This window comes from Hypanus sabinus, chromosome 19 (assembly GCF_030144855.1).
Source record: "Hypanus sabinus isolate sHypSab1 chromosome 19, sHypSab1.hap1, whole genome shotgun sequence".
In the NCBI taxonomy this organism is placed as follows: domain Eukaryota; kingdom Metazoa; phylum Chordata; class Chondrichthyes; order Myliobatiformes; family Dasyatidae; genus Hypanus; species Hypanus sabinus.
Window position 1 is genome coordinate 10,785,140 of NC_082724.1, and position 14,706 is coordinate 10,799,845.

Below are 14,706 nucleotides of genomic sequence, written 5' to 3' on the forward strand. Positions count from 1 at the left end.
TTTTAAAAACTTCCCAATCCTCTATCTTCCCACTAATTCTTGCTTTGTTGTATGCCCTTTATTTTGCTTTTACAATAGCTTTGAATTCCCTAGTCAGCCACGATTTTATCATTTTATCATTTGAGTATTTCTTCATTTTTGGAATACATATGTCCTGCACCTTCCTCATTTTTCCCAGAAACACATGCCATTACTGCTCTGCTGAGATCCCTGCCAGCATCTCCTTCCAGTTTACGTTGGCCAAATCCCATCTCATACCGCTGTAACTTTCATTGCTCCACTGAAATACTGCTATATCAGACTTTTCTTTCTCCCTATCAAGTTTCAATTTGAGCTCAATAATATTGTGATCACTGGCTCCTGAGGATTCTTTTACCTTAAGCTCCCTAGTCCCCTCTGGTTCATTACATAACACCCAATCCAGTATGGCTGATCCCCTAGTAGCCTCAACGACAAACTGATCTAAAAAGCCAACGCATAGGCATTCAACAAACTCAGTCTCTTGAGATCCATGACCAACCTGGTTTTCCCAATCGACCTGCATGTTAAAATCTCCCATGATTACCATACCATTGCCCCTTTGACACACCTTTTCTATTTCCTGTTGTAACCTGTGGTCCATCTCCCACAGTTGGGAGTTCTGTATATAACTGCCATCAATGTCCTTTTACCTTTGCAGTTTCTTAACTCAACCCACAGGGATTCGATATCTTCCGATCCTATGTCACATCTTTCTACTGATCTGATGCCATTCTTTACCAGTAGAGCCACACCACCCTCTTTGCCTACCTTCCTATACCTCCAATATAACAATATAACATTCGGCTCCCAACTACAACAATCCTTCAGCCACGATTTTATGATGGCCATCACATCATACCTGGCAATTTATAATAGTGCAACAAGATCATCCACTTTATTTCTTATACTATAGACATTTAGATACAACACTTTGAGTACCATATTTGCTATCCTTTCTGCTTCTGCATCCCTAATGATTCAATACTCAGCCTGTTGGCTGCAACTAAGTCCCATCACCTGCCTGCCCTTCCTGACAGTCTGACTACACGCTGTCTTTATATTTTTTTTACTGTCTTTACTTTACTGCTGTCTTACGCACGATAAATACACTTGGATCTTGAATCATCTGCAGATATGAAAGTGGTGCCCTGTACACCTAAATTCAAATCATTATTTAATATTAGGAAAAGCAGGCAAACAGTATTGAAGATCACTGAACTCTTTCCATACTGAGCAATAATCTTCTAATACTACTCTTAGTTATTTGTTACTTTGCCAAATTTCTATGCATTTTGTCTTTTGGAACTCTATTTGGACAACATCAGCTGAATGTGGCCTCCATCAATCATCTCCTAGTCTCTGTCATTATCTGCCCCCACCCTCCCCTCCCCACCTCACTCCATCTGCCACTCAATCTTTCTCCACTTGGATCCACCTGTCACTTGCTGGCTCTTCACTTTCCTCTTTGTTCTAGCTATCTCTCCCTCTTCTGTCAGTCTGGATGAAAGGTCTCGACCCAAAGCACTGATTGTCCATCTTGCTCTATAGCTGCTGCCTGACTCTGAGTCCTGCCAGCATTTTTTTTTAAGCTCCAAATTCCAGCATCTGCCGTTTCTGTGTTCCTCTCATAGATCTTCTCTGTTACTTAATCAAACCATTCTATCAGGTCATTTAGATGTAGTTTGCCTGTAATGAATCCATGCTGACTTTCTCTAATCCATGCCACATTTCTCTAATACACGTTAGGTTTCTCTGATCTATACCATTCTAATCCCTGTCAATTTCCTCTAATCTATGCCACCTTTCTCTATTCTATTTTAACTTTCTCTAATCTATTTCCTCTAATCCATACTAGTTTTCTTAAATCAGCTTTCTCTAATCCGTGCCAGTTTTTTAAAACCTTTCTCTAACCAGTCCCTATTTCTCCAAGTAACTAGATTAACACCAGGAAGCAGAAAAGAAGAAGGGAAGAGTGAAGGAGGAGAAAGAATTATAATATAGGAAGTAACCGGCAAGAGAAAAAATGTCAAGCCAGTTAACTAAAATCTCCACTTGACAAGAAGAGATATGTGATCTCTAATTGATAAGTAGAGATGAGCATAGGTTGAGCAGGCTTTCTCTTCGGAGAGAAAGAGGATAAAACCTGTACAGGGTGACAAGAGAGGATGGTCAGAGCTTTTCTCCCAGGGCAGAAACGGCTTATACAAGTGGGTATCTTTTTAAGGTGATCGGAGGAAAATACAGGGGTGATGTCAGAGGTAAGTTCTTTACGCAGAGAGTGGAGGGGGTGTGTGTGTGTGTGTGTATGTGTAACACCCTTTCGAGGGTGGTGGTAGAGGCAGATTTATTAGGGGCATTTAAGAACCTTTTAGATAGGCATATGGATGATAGAAAAAATGATAAAGAGCTATGTAGGAGAGATAAGTTAAAAAGTTGGCACAATGTCTTTGGCTGAAGGGCATGTACTGTTCTGTAATAATTATACGAATGATAAAAATAAATGAGTGTGCTTGGCTCTGCCTGTACATCAGATGTTTCATTTGTATGAAATGTGCTCTATAATTATTTACAGTATAGAGCACATTTCATACAAATGATACAGTTCAAAGTGCTTTATAATGGATAAAGTGCAAATATGAAAATGAAAGGAAGAAATTATGTTAGTTAGAAGCAAGATTAAATAAGCAGGTTTTGAGCTGGCATTTAATAGTACCAACTGAGTCTGAATCCCTTATAGTTTTAGATATTGAATTCCATAGTTTAGGAGTGTAGTTCAAAAAGTTGATGTGCCAATTTTCTTTCGAGGGAGATTGTTTAAATTTAAGAGACCAGCAGAAAAAAAATTGAGAGTTCGAGCAAGATTATAGAAGAAAAGTGATTCTGTGATGTACTCTGGTCCCAGCCCATTGAGAGCTTTAAAAACAAGTAAGAGGATTTTAAAATCAGTTTTAAAAGATACAGGAAGCCAATGCAGAGTAGTTAAGATGGGAATGATCTGCTCCCTCATCCTGGTTTTAGTTAATAGTCTAGCAGCGACATTCTAAATGAGTCAGTAGCCTGCTTTGGGAGACCATTAAAAGGTGCTTCCGTCTGGTAGGCGCTTCAGATCCCTCCAGACTAAGACTAATAGGCACTGGAGAAGTTTTTTACCTACTGCGGTCACTTTGCTGAACAGTTAACTGCCGGTTAACTGTCGGCTAACTATTACTTGGATTGCACTCCCTGTATGTATAATCTATATTTTCATTTATATTTATCATTATTATTGTTATGAGCAGAGAGACAACATCTGATGGAAGTAAATTCCTTGTATGTGCACAGGTACTTGGTGATTGAAGTCTGATTCTGATTCTGATTCTGATCTAGTCAATTTGATATCAAGGCATGAATTAGTTTTTCAGCATCATTACATGACCGAAAAGAACGCACCTTTGCAATTGTTCTTGAGTGTAGAAATGCTGCTCTGGTCACTTTCTTTATGAAGTTATGTTCCATGTTCTTTAAGTGTTAACATGGTAGATGTTGAAACCACAAGAGATCAGATCTGAACAAGACTGGTCCTATGTCTTCCTTTTACCCTAAAAGAGAACAGTATTTGTCATTGATCAACACACACAGAATGCTGGAGGAACTCTGCAGTTCATATAGGATCTATGGAGGGTAATGAGCAGTTGACATTTTGGGCTGAGACCCTTCATCTGGATTGGAACTGAAAGGAGTAGACACGGAAATAAAAAGTTGGGAGGAGGGAGCTCGATAAACCAAGCTGGAAGGAGATAAGTGAGACCAGGTGAGGGGAAGGTGGATGGATGGGAGGGGTAGTAGGGGCGATGGAAAAGCTGGGTTGGGGGTAGGTGGAAGAGATAAAGGGCTGAAGAGAAGGAATCCAATAGTGGACAGTGAAAAGGGAAGGAGGGGGTGCTCCAGAGGGAGTTTGTGAGGGCAATGGAGGAGAAGGGATGAGAGGGTAACCAGAATGGGAAATGAAAAAGAGTGAAAGGAGGGGGGGAAAGAATTACTGGAAGTTAGAGAAATCAATGTTCATGCCATCAGGTTGGAGGCTACCCTGATGGAATATGAGGTGTTTTCCTCCCTTGAGGGTTGTGGGTTCAAATCCCTCTCCAGGAAAGATGTACAATCTAGGACAACCAAGCCTGGGAGTTCAGACTCTGTGAGGATCCCTTTCTTTCTGATTTTTAGCCTCCTGGTATCAATCCACTCACTCTGAAAAGAGCATATTATTCAGGGGAAACAAGCTTGGATTTGTTAAAGGCAAACTGTGTCCAATTAACTCGTTGGAATCTTTTGATAATGTAATGTAGAGGATTAATGACAGAAATGTTGTGTTTTTAATATTTCAGTAATATTTGAGCAATATTGTAAATATACTGTTTGATTAAGCATTCTTGTTCCTTTAAATAATTCATTGTGGGTTATATGTAAAAGAATGAAAATTGCAGTCTTCATCATGCCAGTGTGTCATAAGTGCGTGCTTCTTAAAGTGAAAACAAAACTAAGACATGCATTCCCAACTCTGTCTTCCTGCTTGCAGTTGGTTTTATGTTTTGGAATTGCAAAACATAGCAGTAAATGTAACTGATGTGGGATATTTGTACCACCAAGAGATATCTGATAAAGTACCAAATAGTAGGCTGGTCATTAAGATTACTCTTTTGATAAAATGGCAGGCAAGAAATTTTGTCTTATGTTTTCAGCACTTCTGCCTTTGATCTAACAAGACTTGAATGAGAGGAGGAGAGGGATGGAGTGAGGAGGAAATGGAATGAGATCGAGAGATGGAATGAGAGAAAGGTGGTGAGGGAGAGGGAAGGAGGGATGGAGTGAGCGAGAGTGAGGATAGACAGAGGGGAGCAAGAGGTAAAGGAAGAAGGAGGATGGTCAGAGAGAGGAGAGAGATGAAGTTACTGATAGTGAATGAGAGGATGGATGGATAGATAAAGAGAGAGTGAGGGAGGTGAATTCAGAGTGATGGGGGAGAGAGACTGAATATTTCTTTCTTGCTTTCCCATTGGCTGCCTCTTATGAGAGAGCATTTTACATTTCCTAACGCCATCAGAACATGAGATATCGGAGGCAGCTATGTGATCCTGGAACTTGCCCCACCATGTAATAATCGTAGACTTCTCCCACCAGATTCCCACATCACTCAACGTCAGTCTACTAACCACAGCCCTTTGGTATAGAGAATTGCAATGACTCACCACCAGCTAAGGGACAATATTTTACCCCACCTCTGCCATAAAGGTCAATCTTGTACCCCGAGACTATGGTTATAGATTTAGGCAATAGAGGAAGCATCTACACTATTACATTCTCTTAGATTCTGGGGGAACTTTGTCAAGCAGCATCTATGGAAAAGAATAAGCAGCCAGCGTTCCAGGCCTCGATCCTGCATCGGGACAGTAAAGGAAGGGGAAGAATGTCTGATTTCTGAAAGCTGTTGTAAAACAGTTAATCTCTGTTGTGTTTTCCCACCCACTAGGCTTGAGAAGCTACGTCATCAACTGATGCCCATGTATAACTTTGACCCTGCTGAGGAGCAGGACGAGCTGGAACAGGAGCTACTCGACCACGGTCGAGACGCAGCGGCACAGGGATTACAGAGCAAGGTGAGGCAGTGAGCAGTGGACATGTCATCTCCGAACACCTCCTTGATCTGAGGTCGAACCCAGGCTTTGCTCTCCTGGCCTCTCTTCAGCCATCACCTGAAGATGGCGCCTTTTGCGAGGGCTTGCAATAGCACACTCAAGCAGTGAGAGTTCCTCGTGTGAGGACTGTCTGTAAAGTTTGCTGGAGGGAGCTGGCAATGTGTGTGCTAGCCCTGAGGGTAAACACAGCAAGCATTGACAGTAAGGGTTGGCAAAGGGAAACTAACAGTGACAGCTTGCTGGGTGGATTCATAGAGAGGCTGCCCATCTTCCATCAGTGTGGATAACTTCACTCACCTCAATGTCAAACTGACTCCACAACCTGTAGTCTCACGTTCAAGGCCTCCACAATTCATGTTCTCAGTATTATTTATTTACTTCATTTTTTTTTGTTTTTGCACACTTTCTATTCTTTTGCTCAGTGATCGTTTGTCAGCCTTTTCTGTGTGTAGTTTTTTATTGATCCTGGAACTCCTAACCAGAAGACCCCAATTTGTGCAGATTGGTAATAACATCTCCACCTCATTGGCTATTAACATTGGCACACCTCAGGGATGTGTGCTTAGCCAAATGTTCTACTGTCTCTGCACCCATGACTGTGGCTGGGCATAGTTCAAATGCCATCTACAAATTTGCTGGCGATACAACTATTGTTGGCAGAATTCCGGATGTCGATGAGAAAGCACACAGGAGAGAAGTATATCAATCAGTTCAGTGGTGTCATAGTGACAACCTTGCACTCAACAATAGTAAGTCCAAAGTGCTGATTATGGGCTTCAGAAAGGATAAGATGAGGGAGCACAAACCAATTCTCATAGAGGGATCAGAGATGGAGAAAGTGAGAATTTCAAGGTCCTGGGCATCTGGTCCCAACATATTGATGCAGCTATAAAAAAGGCAAGACAGTGGCTATATTTCATTGGGAGTTTGAGGAGATTTGGTTTGTCACCTAAAACACTCAAAAACTTCTACAGGTGTACTATGGAGAGCATTCTGACTGGCTGCATCATTGTTTGGTGTGGGAGGGGGCTACTGCACAGAATTGAAGTGAGCTGCAGAAAGTTGTAAAATTAGTCATCTCCATCATGGGTACTAGCCTCTGTAGTATCCAAAGTTTCTTCAAGGAATGGTGTCTCAGAAAGACAACGTCCATCATTAAGGACCTCCACCACTTGGCCATGCCCTCTTCTCATTGTCATCAGAAAGGAGGTACAGAAGCCCGAAGGCACACACTCAGAGATTCAGGTATATCTTCTTCCCCTCTGCCATTGAGTCCCATAAACACCACCTCACTACTTATTTTATTTCTGTTTTTGCACTGCTTATTTTAATTTAACTATTTAATATACATGTATATACCAATTGTAATTCAGTTTTTTCCTATATTTATCATGCTTTGCAATGTACTGCTGCTACAAATTTAACAAATTTCATGACATAAGCTGGTGATATTAAACCTGCTTCTGATTCTGTTATTTTTCTACTTTTCTACTATGAATGCCTGCAAGAAAATGGATCTCATGGTGGTATATGCACATTAGTTGCTTGTCAGGCTTAATTTATGTAGAGTTTTTCATAAATTAGAAGATAGAACAGTTCAGCACAATACAGGACTTTTGGGTCTAACTGGGTCACACCTTATGCTGGTCCTTGCAATCACAAGGGAGTGTGTCTTAAAGATCTGATCTTTTTAACCAACAAGTCCTTTGGCTGGGCTGTAGGTGGCTGCCTTCTAGAGGCAGCGAGTCCGTGTGAGGGTCGAGGGTGTGGGGGGAAGAGGGCGAAGAAGGCACGTGTCTTCAAACTTCCCCCCTTGGTTGGAAGGTGGAGAGAGACTTGTCCGGGGATTTCCTCCATGAGGTTCAGCATGGGTTGATATAAAGGAATGAGCATCTTATATTTAGGACATGGAACATAAAACATTACAGCACAGTATGGGTCCTTTAGCCCACAATGCTGTGCTGGCCTTGATGCTGTGTCAACCTTTTAACCTATTCTTAAGATCAGTCTAAAACTTCCCTCCCACATAGCTTTCCATTTTTCTGTCATCCGGGTGCCTATATAGACCTGAACAAGGGTCTCGGCCTGAAACTTTGACTGTTTATTAATTTCCTTTGATGTTGACTGACATTCTATGTTCCTCCAGCGTTTTATGTGTGTAGCTTTGGATTCCAGCATCTGCAGAATTTCTCATGTTTATGCTTATCTAAGATTTTCTTAAATATCCGGAGTTATCTGCCTCTACCACTACCCCTGGCAGTGAGTTACATGCACCAAAGTTCAAAGTAAATTTATCATCAAAGTACATATGTCACCAAATACAACCCTGAGATCCACTTTCTTGTGGACTTACTCAATCAATCCATAATAGAATCAATGAACGACTACAACTGGGTGGACAACCGGTGTGCAAAAGACAACAAAATGCAGATACGAAAGGAAAGAAATTATAACGATAAATAAGCAATAAAACTTAGGAACATGAGATGAAGAGTCCTTGAAAGTGAGTAGGGTGTTGGAACACTTCAATGACGGGGCAAGTGAAGTTGAGCGAAGTTTATCCTCTTTGGTTCAAGAGCCTGATGGTTGAGGGTAGTAACTGCTCCTGAACCTGGTGGTGTGTGTCCTGAGGGCCCTTTACCTTCTTCCTAATGGCAGCAGTGAGAAGAGAGCATGACCTGGGTGACCCACTGCTCTTTATGTTTAAAAAAAAACATACCTCTAACATCCTTCCTATACTTTCCTCATCTTAAAATTATACGTCCTTGTGTTAGCAATTTCTGCCCTGGGAAAAAGATCTCTGGCTGTCCACTATAACTATGATTCTTGTCATCTTATACACTTCTATAAAGTCACCTCTCGTCCTTCTTTGCTCCAAAGAAAAATGCCCAAGCGCAATCAAATTATTCTATGCTCTGTCACGGACAGCAGTGGAGGCTAAGTCCATAGGTATATTTAATACGGAAGTTGATAGTTTCCTGATCGGTCAGAGCATCCAATGATGTGGCGGGAAGGCAGCTGTATGGGGTTGAGTGGGATCCGGAGTCAGCCATGATGAAATGGCGGAGCAGACTCAGTGCACTGAATGGATAATTTTGCTTCTATGTCTTATGGTCTTATGGTCTAATAGGACATTCTCTCTAACCCAAGCAGCATCCTGGTAAATCTCCTCTGCACCCTCTCTAAAACTCCCACATCCTTCCTATAACGAAGCAACTACAATTGAACACAATACTCCAAGTATAATACAACATATGCCCTCTTCTCATTGCTACCATCAGGGAGGAGGTCCAGAAGCCTGAAGACACACACTTGAAGATTCAGGAACATGTTTCTTTCCCTCTGTAATCAGATTTCTGAATGGACATCGAACCCATGAATACTATCTCACTATTTTTTTTGCACTACATATTTAATTTAACCTTTTATGTCTTCTTACTGTAATTCACAGCTTTTATTGTTATTGTAATGTACTGTTGTTGCATAGCAAAAAATTTTATGACATATGCTGAAGGTATTAAAACTGATGCTGATTCTGACAATATATCTTGGGATCTTTTGGGAAATGGGTGAGTAAAGGACACAACAGAGTGAGCCAACAGCTTTCATTGAAATGTGCTGCCACTGTGAGAGAGGAACTGAAAGAACCTGTGAAAGAACCACTGAAAGAATCAGTGCAAAAGGTTTCTTATGTCTTAGACGTTGAAACTTGCGAGTGACTGTGACACTGGAATATCCAGGACAGGTGAATTCCAGGTTACTCATTTCCATATTTCTTTCTCCAGATCTTGATGCCAAGTCAAGGATTGTTGCAGAGGCCCAGCAGACTGGTGTTCACAGATGTAGCTAATGCCATTAATGCCTGAACAATACTTAAGCTCCGATGCTGATGGACAACACCCCAGTGGTCACGTGTGCGCCTCCAGTTATGTGTGCATTCCTACGGATGCCTGCTTTGTCTCCCCTTTTCTGGATATCGAAACCTGGCCACTCGGGGGTAATTTTGTGCACTTAAATTTCAAGAGAGGGTTTTTTGAAGGCAAGTGGGCACATTGTACTGGTTCCAGCGAGGACGAGATGGGCTGCACTCCTCCGCTTAGTATCTCATTTCATCCACCTTGGATCATTAGCTGGCATGCTTGTCTCCCACCACCCCTCCCTCCCTGCACTCCGGTTGCGACAATCCCTAAACCAGAGGTTTCCAAACTGGGGTCCACGGATCCCTCTGTTAATGGTAAGGCTCCCCGGTATAAAAAAAGGTTGGGAACCTTTGCCCTGGACCTACCCTGACCAGTAGATGGTTGACAGGAGCAGCAAACTATCCAGCTCTGGCACAACCATCAGAGTAAAAGTCAAAGTCAGGTTTATTGTCATGTATATGCACAGGTGGAATGAGAAACGTACTTGCATCAGCATCGTAGATACAGAACTAGAGATTCAACATTTACAAAAAAAAATTATATGTAAATGATGCAAGAAAGAACACACTTAGGACATTGTAGTGCAAAGTGGTCGTAGTGTTGCTATACTGAGGAAGTGATTAAGGTTGTGCAGATTGGTTCAAGAAATGGAAGATTGATTCACTCTATCACTACTATGGCTAATGCAAGCCTGCATAACTGCTCCGATCATTGTCTGATACAGCACAAGTTCAGGCCTTCCAGCCCAACTTGTCCATGCTGAGCCAGGTGCCCATCTAAGCTAGTCCTGCTTCCCCATGTTTGACCGCTATCCCTCTTTCCCTAACACCAGATGATTAGAAACACAGCAGCATCTTCCAGCCAGCACAAAAGCAGCACAGGCTGCTGTTTCATTCGTCTTCTCTCTTCCCTTCAATTGCCCATGTCCTTTCTATCTCAAATCACTCCCTCTACTGCCAATTACAACACAACTACACCCAAGTCGAGAGAACAGCACCATGCCAATTGGCACACATTTCACCAGGACCCATCCAATCCAGTTCTGAGCAAAGATGTTTGAACAGCCCATACACAAGAATTCTGTGAATAGGGGAGAGATGTAGCCAGAATCCTTCCCAAATGTATTTCGTCAAATTCTTTTAGGGGGCGGCATGGTAGCAGTGGTTTCGATTCTGTCTGTTTGTATGTTCGTGAGGGTATCCTCCAAGTTCTCCAGTTCCCTCCCACATTCCAAAAATGTATGGGTCTGTAGATTAATTGGTCACATGAGTGTGGTTGGACAGTTTGGGGCCATTGGGCTGGAAGGGCCTGTTACCATGCTGTATCTCTAATAATAATCAAAAAAATATAAGATTAAAACTCCTGCTTTCCTCTATTGGGGAAAAATATTTAATCTTTATTTGTCATTTTATTTCCAATAACTAGTTTTATTGGGAATTATTATCAGTGATGTGCATAGTTCACTGGCTGCATATATATTGTGGGCATATTGCAATAGGACTCCTGCCTCTGGTCAGAGGTTCATGAGTTCAAGGCCTAATGTAGCAGCTTGAGTGTTAGAACCCAGGCTGACGTGCTGGGGAGTGCAGAACAGTCAGGGTGCGTGAGACTTTAAAGCAAGACTCCATCCACACATGACAACAAATTATCCCCAGTCCTGGGCTATATTTATTTACGTTTATTCCTCATTTGTTAAACTAGACAGTCTGCTGATTATCACATTGCTGCTTGTTAGAGCTCAGTGTGTGTAACATGGTGAACGCATTTCCCAAATTGCAGCAGCGACTGTACTTCAGTTGGGACGTGTTGAAATCATAAAAGGCGCTACATAAATGCATAATGCAATAGAATTTGATGAAATCAATTCAAGACATTGAGAAGTAATTTTAGACAATCTAACAAGAACATCAATTCCCAAGATCTATCTTGCACTGTTATACCACTTGCCTTTTTAAATTTGCTAATCTTGCTGAATGTTAAGGTTGCTGGAAGGGGCAGGATTTACTCTCCATCCCTAAATGCCCTTAACAAGATGGTGGTGAGCCACCTCTCCACCCATCGCAGCTCCTGTACTTTGTTAGTTACAGTTAACGCAGTTGCCGCATACAAATTGGCCGCAGTTTTTCCCATGAGGACCAAGGCTGAGAGCTGGTGGCTTGTTCAACCCTTGATGACTGCTGGCTCCCAAGCTGGCTGACACAGTTGCCCCATAACCTGTCAGCTCACTTCCTTCAGGGCCTCTGTTGGTATCTCACTGGCCCAATCTCCAGCTGGAAATTACTGGTGACTCATCAAACCAGGGTTGAAGTTCCAAAACCGGGAGAGATCCACAAACATCAACATTGAGCCTCAAGGACCACTCACTGGTGGTTAGTGCTAGCCTTTGATGGTCAGCAGAAGCAGCCAGAAGACCCATGGCCAAGGACTTACTTTTGACTCTACAACTTCATCCATGTTCTGGTCTCCTCTTCCCAGATGCAAAGCCCTATAGGAAAAACCTGTGCTGGCCAGGGGTGGAGGGTGTTTCAGAAGGTGGGCTGGCGGAGGAGGTGGGGGAGGCAGCAGATGACAAATGGACGAATGTGTGACAATGCTGAGGAGATGCTGCAACACTCTCTATATGCCCCCTTACAAACTGGGCTGTCTGTACTTCTCCATGTTGTGTCACAGCCCTGAGGGAGATCACTGTGTTATTGCAGCAAAACACAGCCCAAGTATCCACAGGGACAAAGTGGTACACGGTTTAGACTTGCATATCTCGGCTTTGTTCTTGTAAATCCTCTTTACTCATTTACCTTCGGTACATTTAAGTCTGTGTATCTTCCAATATTAAATAAATCTAAGGTTAATCTTGTGACGTCTTATGTAAGTGTGTTATTGCTGTACTTTGGACCATCCAACATCTTAATACAATTCCGTTGCAAAGTTGTATCTGGTTTATCAAGAATTAACCTTTTCTTACTCACGGTCATTCAGCGTGAAAACTAGCCCTTCAGGAGGCTGGGGAAACGAGTAATCTGCTGGAGGAGCTCAGCAGATCGAACAGCTTCTGTGAGGGTAAAGGAATCATCAACAGCTCCTAAAGCATTGACAATTCCTTTTCTCCTTCAGATGCTCCATGACCTGCTAGATTCCTTCAGCAGATTGGTTGCTACTCCTTCAGCCCACTGTGTGGTTTTAATTACGTGCTGAGTGGGCTCTTATGTTCCAGTGAAGTCCATTGTGAAATGTATGATTTAGGAACAGCTTCTTCCCCTCCACCATCAGATTTCCAAACGGTCCATGAACCTTTAAACACTACTGCACTGTTCCTCTTTCACACTATATTTATTTTTATTGTAACATATAGTGACCAGTTAAGATGCTGCCAAGCTGTGGTCTCCATAGAGGTTGTGGTTCAGGTTCTGTTGTTTTCGTAGTTCATAAGGATGGTTTTTGGAAGAGCATGGGGAGTTGGGGATCAGATTAGGGTTAGTTTCAAGGAAATAAGGAGTTAGAAGTCAGGCGGATGGGTGACAAATGACATTCGTGGATGTTGGTCAGTAGATCACAGGATTGGGATTCTGTCATTGGCTAGTCTGGGGATTAATATTGAAGACTGAAGCCTGAGGGTTAACCAGAAGTCTAAAAGTTGAAGTCCAATGGCTAAAGCCTGGAGACTGGAGATCTGCCGTTGGGTTGGAGGACTGTCTGTGTACATGAGTAGGTGGGAGGGAGAAAATTAACTTGTTTTGCTCTTGTTTCTTGTTGTGTTCTGTGTTGTTCTGCTGAGCATTGTGGGCATGTTGTGTTGGCACAGGAATGCATGCCGACACTTGCAGGCTGCTCCCAGTACATATAACTATATAACAATTACAGCACGGAAACTGGCCATCTCGACCCTTCTAGTCCGTGCCGAACGCTTACTCTCACCCAGTTCCACCGACCTGCACTCAGCCCATAACCCTCCATTCCTTTCCTGTCCATATACCTATCCAATTTGTTTTTAAATGACAATATTGAACCTGCCTCTACCACTTCTACTGGAAGCTCATTCCCCACAGCTACCACTCTCTGAGTAAAGAAGTTCCCCCTCGTGTTACCCCTAAACTTCTGCCCCTTAACTCTCAACTCGTGTCCACTTGTTTGAATCTCCCCTACTCTCAATGGAAAAAGCCTATCCACATCAACTCTGTCGAACCCCCTTATAATTTTAAATACCTCTATCAAGTCCCCCCCTCAACCTTCTGCACTCAAAAGAATAAAGACCTAACTTGTTCAACCTTTCTCTGTAACTAAGGTGCTGAAACTCAGGTAACATTCTAGTAACTCTGTACTCTCTCTATTTTGTTGACGTCTTTCCTATAATTCGGTGACCAGAACTGTACACAATACTCCAGATTTGGCCTCACCAATGCCTTGTACAATTTTAACATTACATCCCCATTCCTATACTGAAGTGCTCTGATTTATAAAGGCCAGCATACCAAAAGCCTTCTTCATCACCCTATCCACATGAGATTCCACCTTCAGGGAACTATGCACCATTATTCCTAGTTCTCTGTTCTACTCTGTTATACCTCTGTTCTACTGCATTCCTCAATGCCCTACCATTTACCATGCATGTCCTATTTTGATTCGTCCTACCAAAATGTGGCACCTCACACTTATCAGCATTAAACTCCATCTGCCATCTTTCAGCCCACTCTTCTAACTGGCCTAAATCTCTCTGCAAGCTTTGAAAACCTACTTCATTATCCACAACACCACCTATGTTAGTATCATCTGCATACTTACTAATCCAATTTACCACCCCATCATCCAGATCATTAACGTATATGACAAACAACATTGGACCCAGTACAGATCCCTGAGGCACACCACTAGTCACTGGCCTCCAACCTGACAAACAGTTATCCACCACCACTCTTCGGGCATTTCCCATCCAGCCACTGTTGAATCCATTTTACTACTTCAATATTAATACCTAATACATCCTTGCCTTGTGCTGTTTGTTAACACAAGCAACACATTTCTCTGTATGTTTTGATGTACATGTGTTAAGTAAATGAATCTGAATCTGTACTCCTATCAAATAACAACACATTTCAAGGCCG

The 14,706-nt window shown here is 42.4% G+C and overlaps 1 protein-coding gene across 2 annotated transcripts in view; it reads left to right on the forward strand.

Annotated features, from left to right (window-relative positions):
* The window catches only part of LOC132377727 (uncharacterized protein C3orf18 homolog), a 77,099-nt gene extending 64,635 nt beyond the window's left edge, over positions 1-12,464 (forward strand). For both annotated transcript variants that reach the window (XM_059944000.1, XM_059943999.1), the window contains exons 4-5: positions 5,525-5,651; positions 9,476-12,464. In XM_059944000.1, the coding sequence (XP_059799983.1) occupies positions 5,525-5,651; positions 9,476-9,556 (208 nt within the window). In that variant the 3' untranslated portion in view covers positions 9,557-12,464. The remainder of the gene's footprint in view (positions 1-5,524; positions 5,652-9,475) is intronic.
* The last annotated feature ends 2,242 nt before the right edge of the window (positions 12,465-14,706 follow it).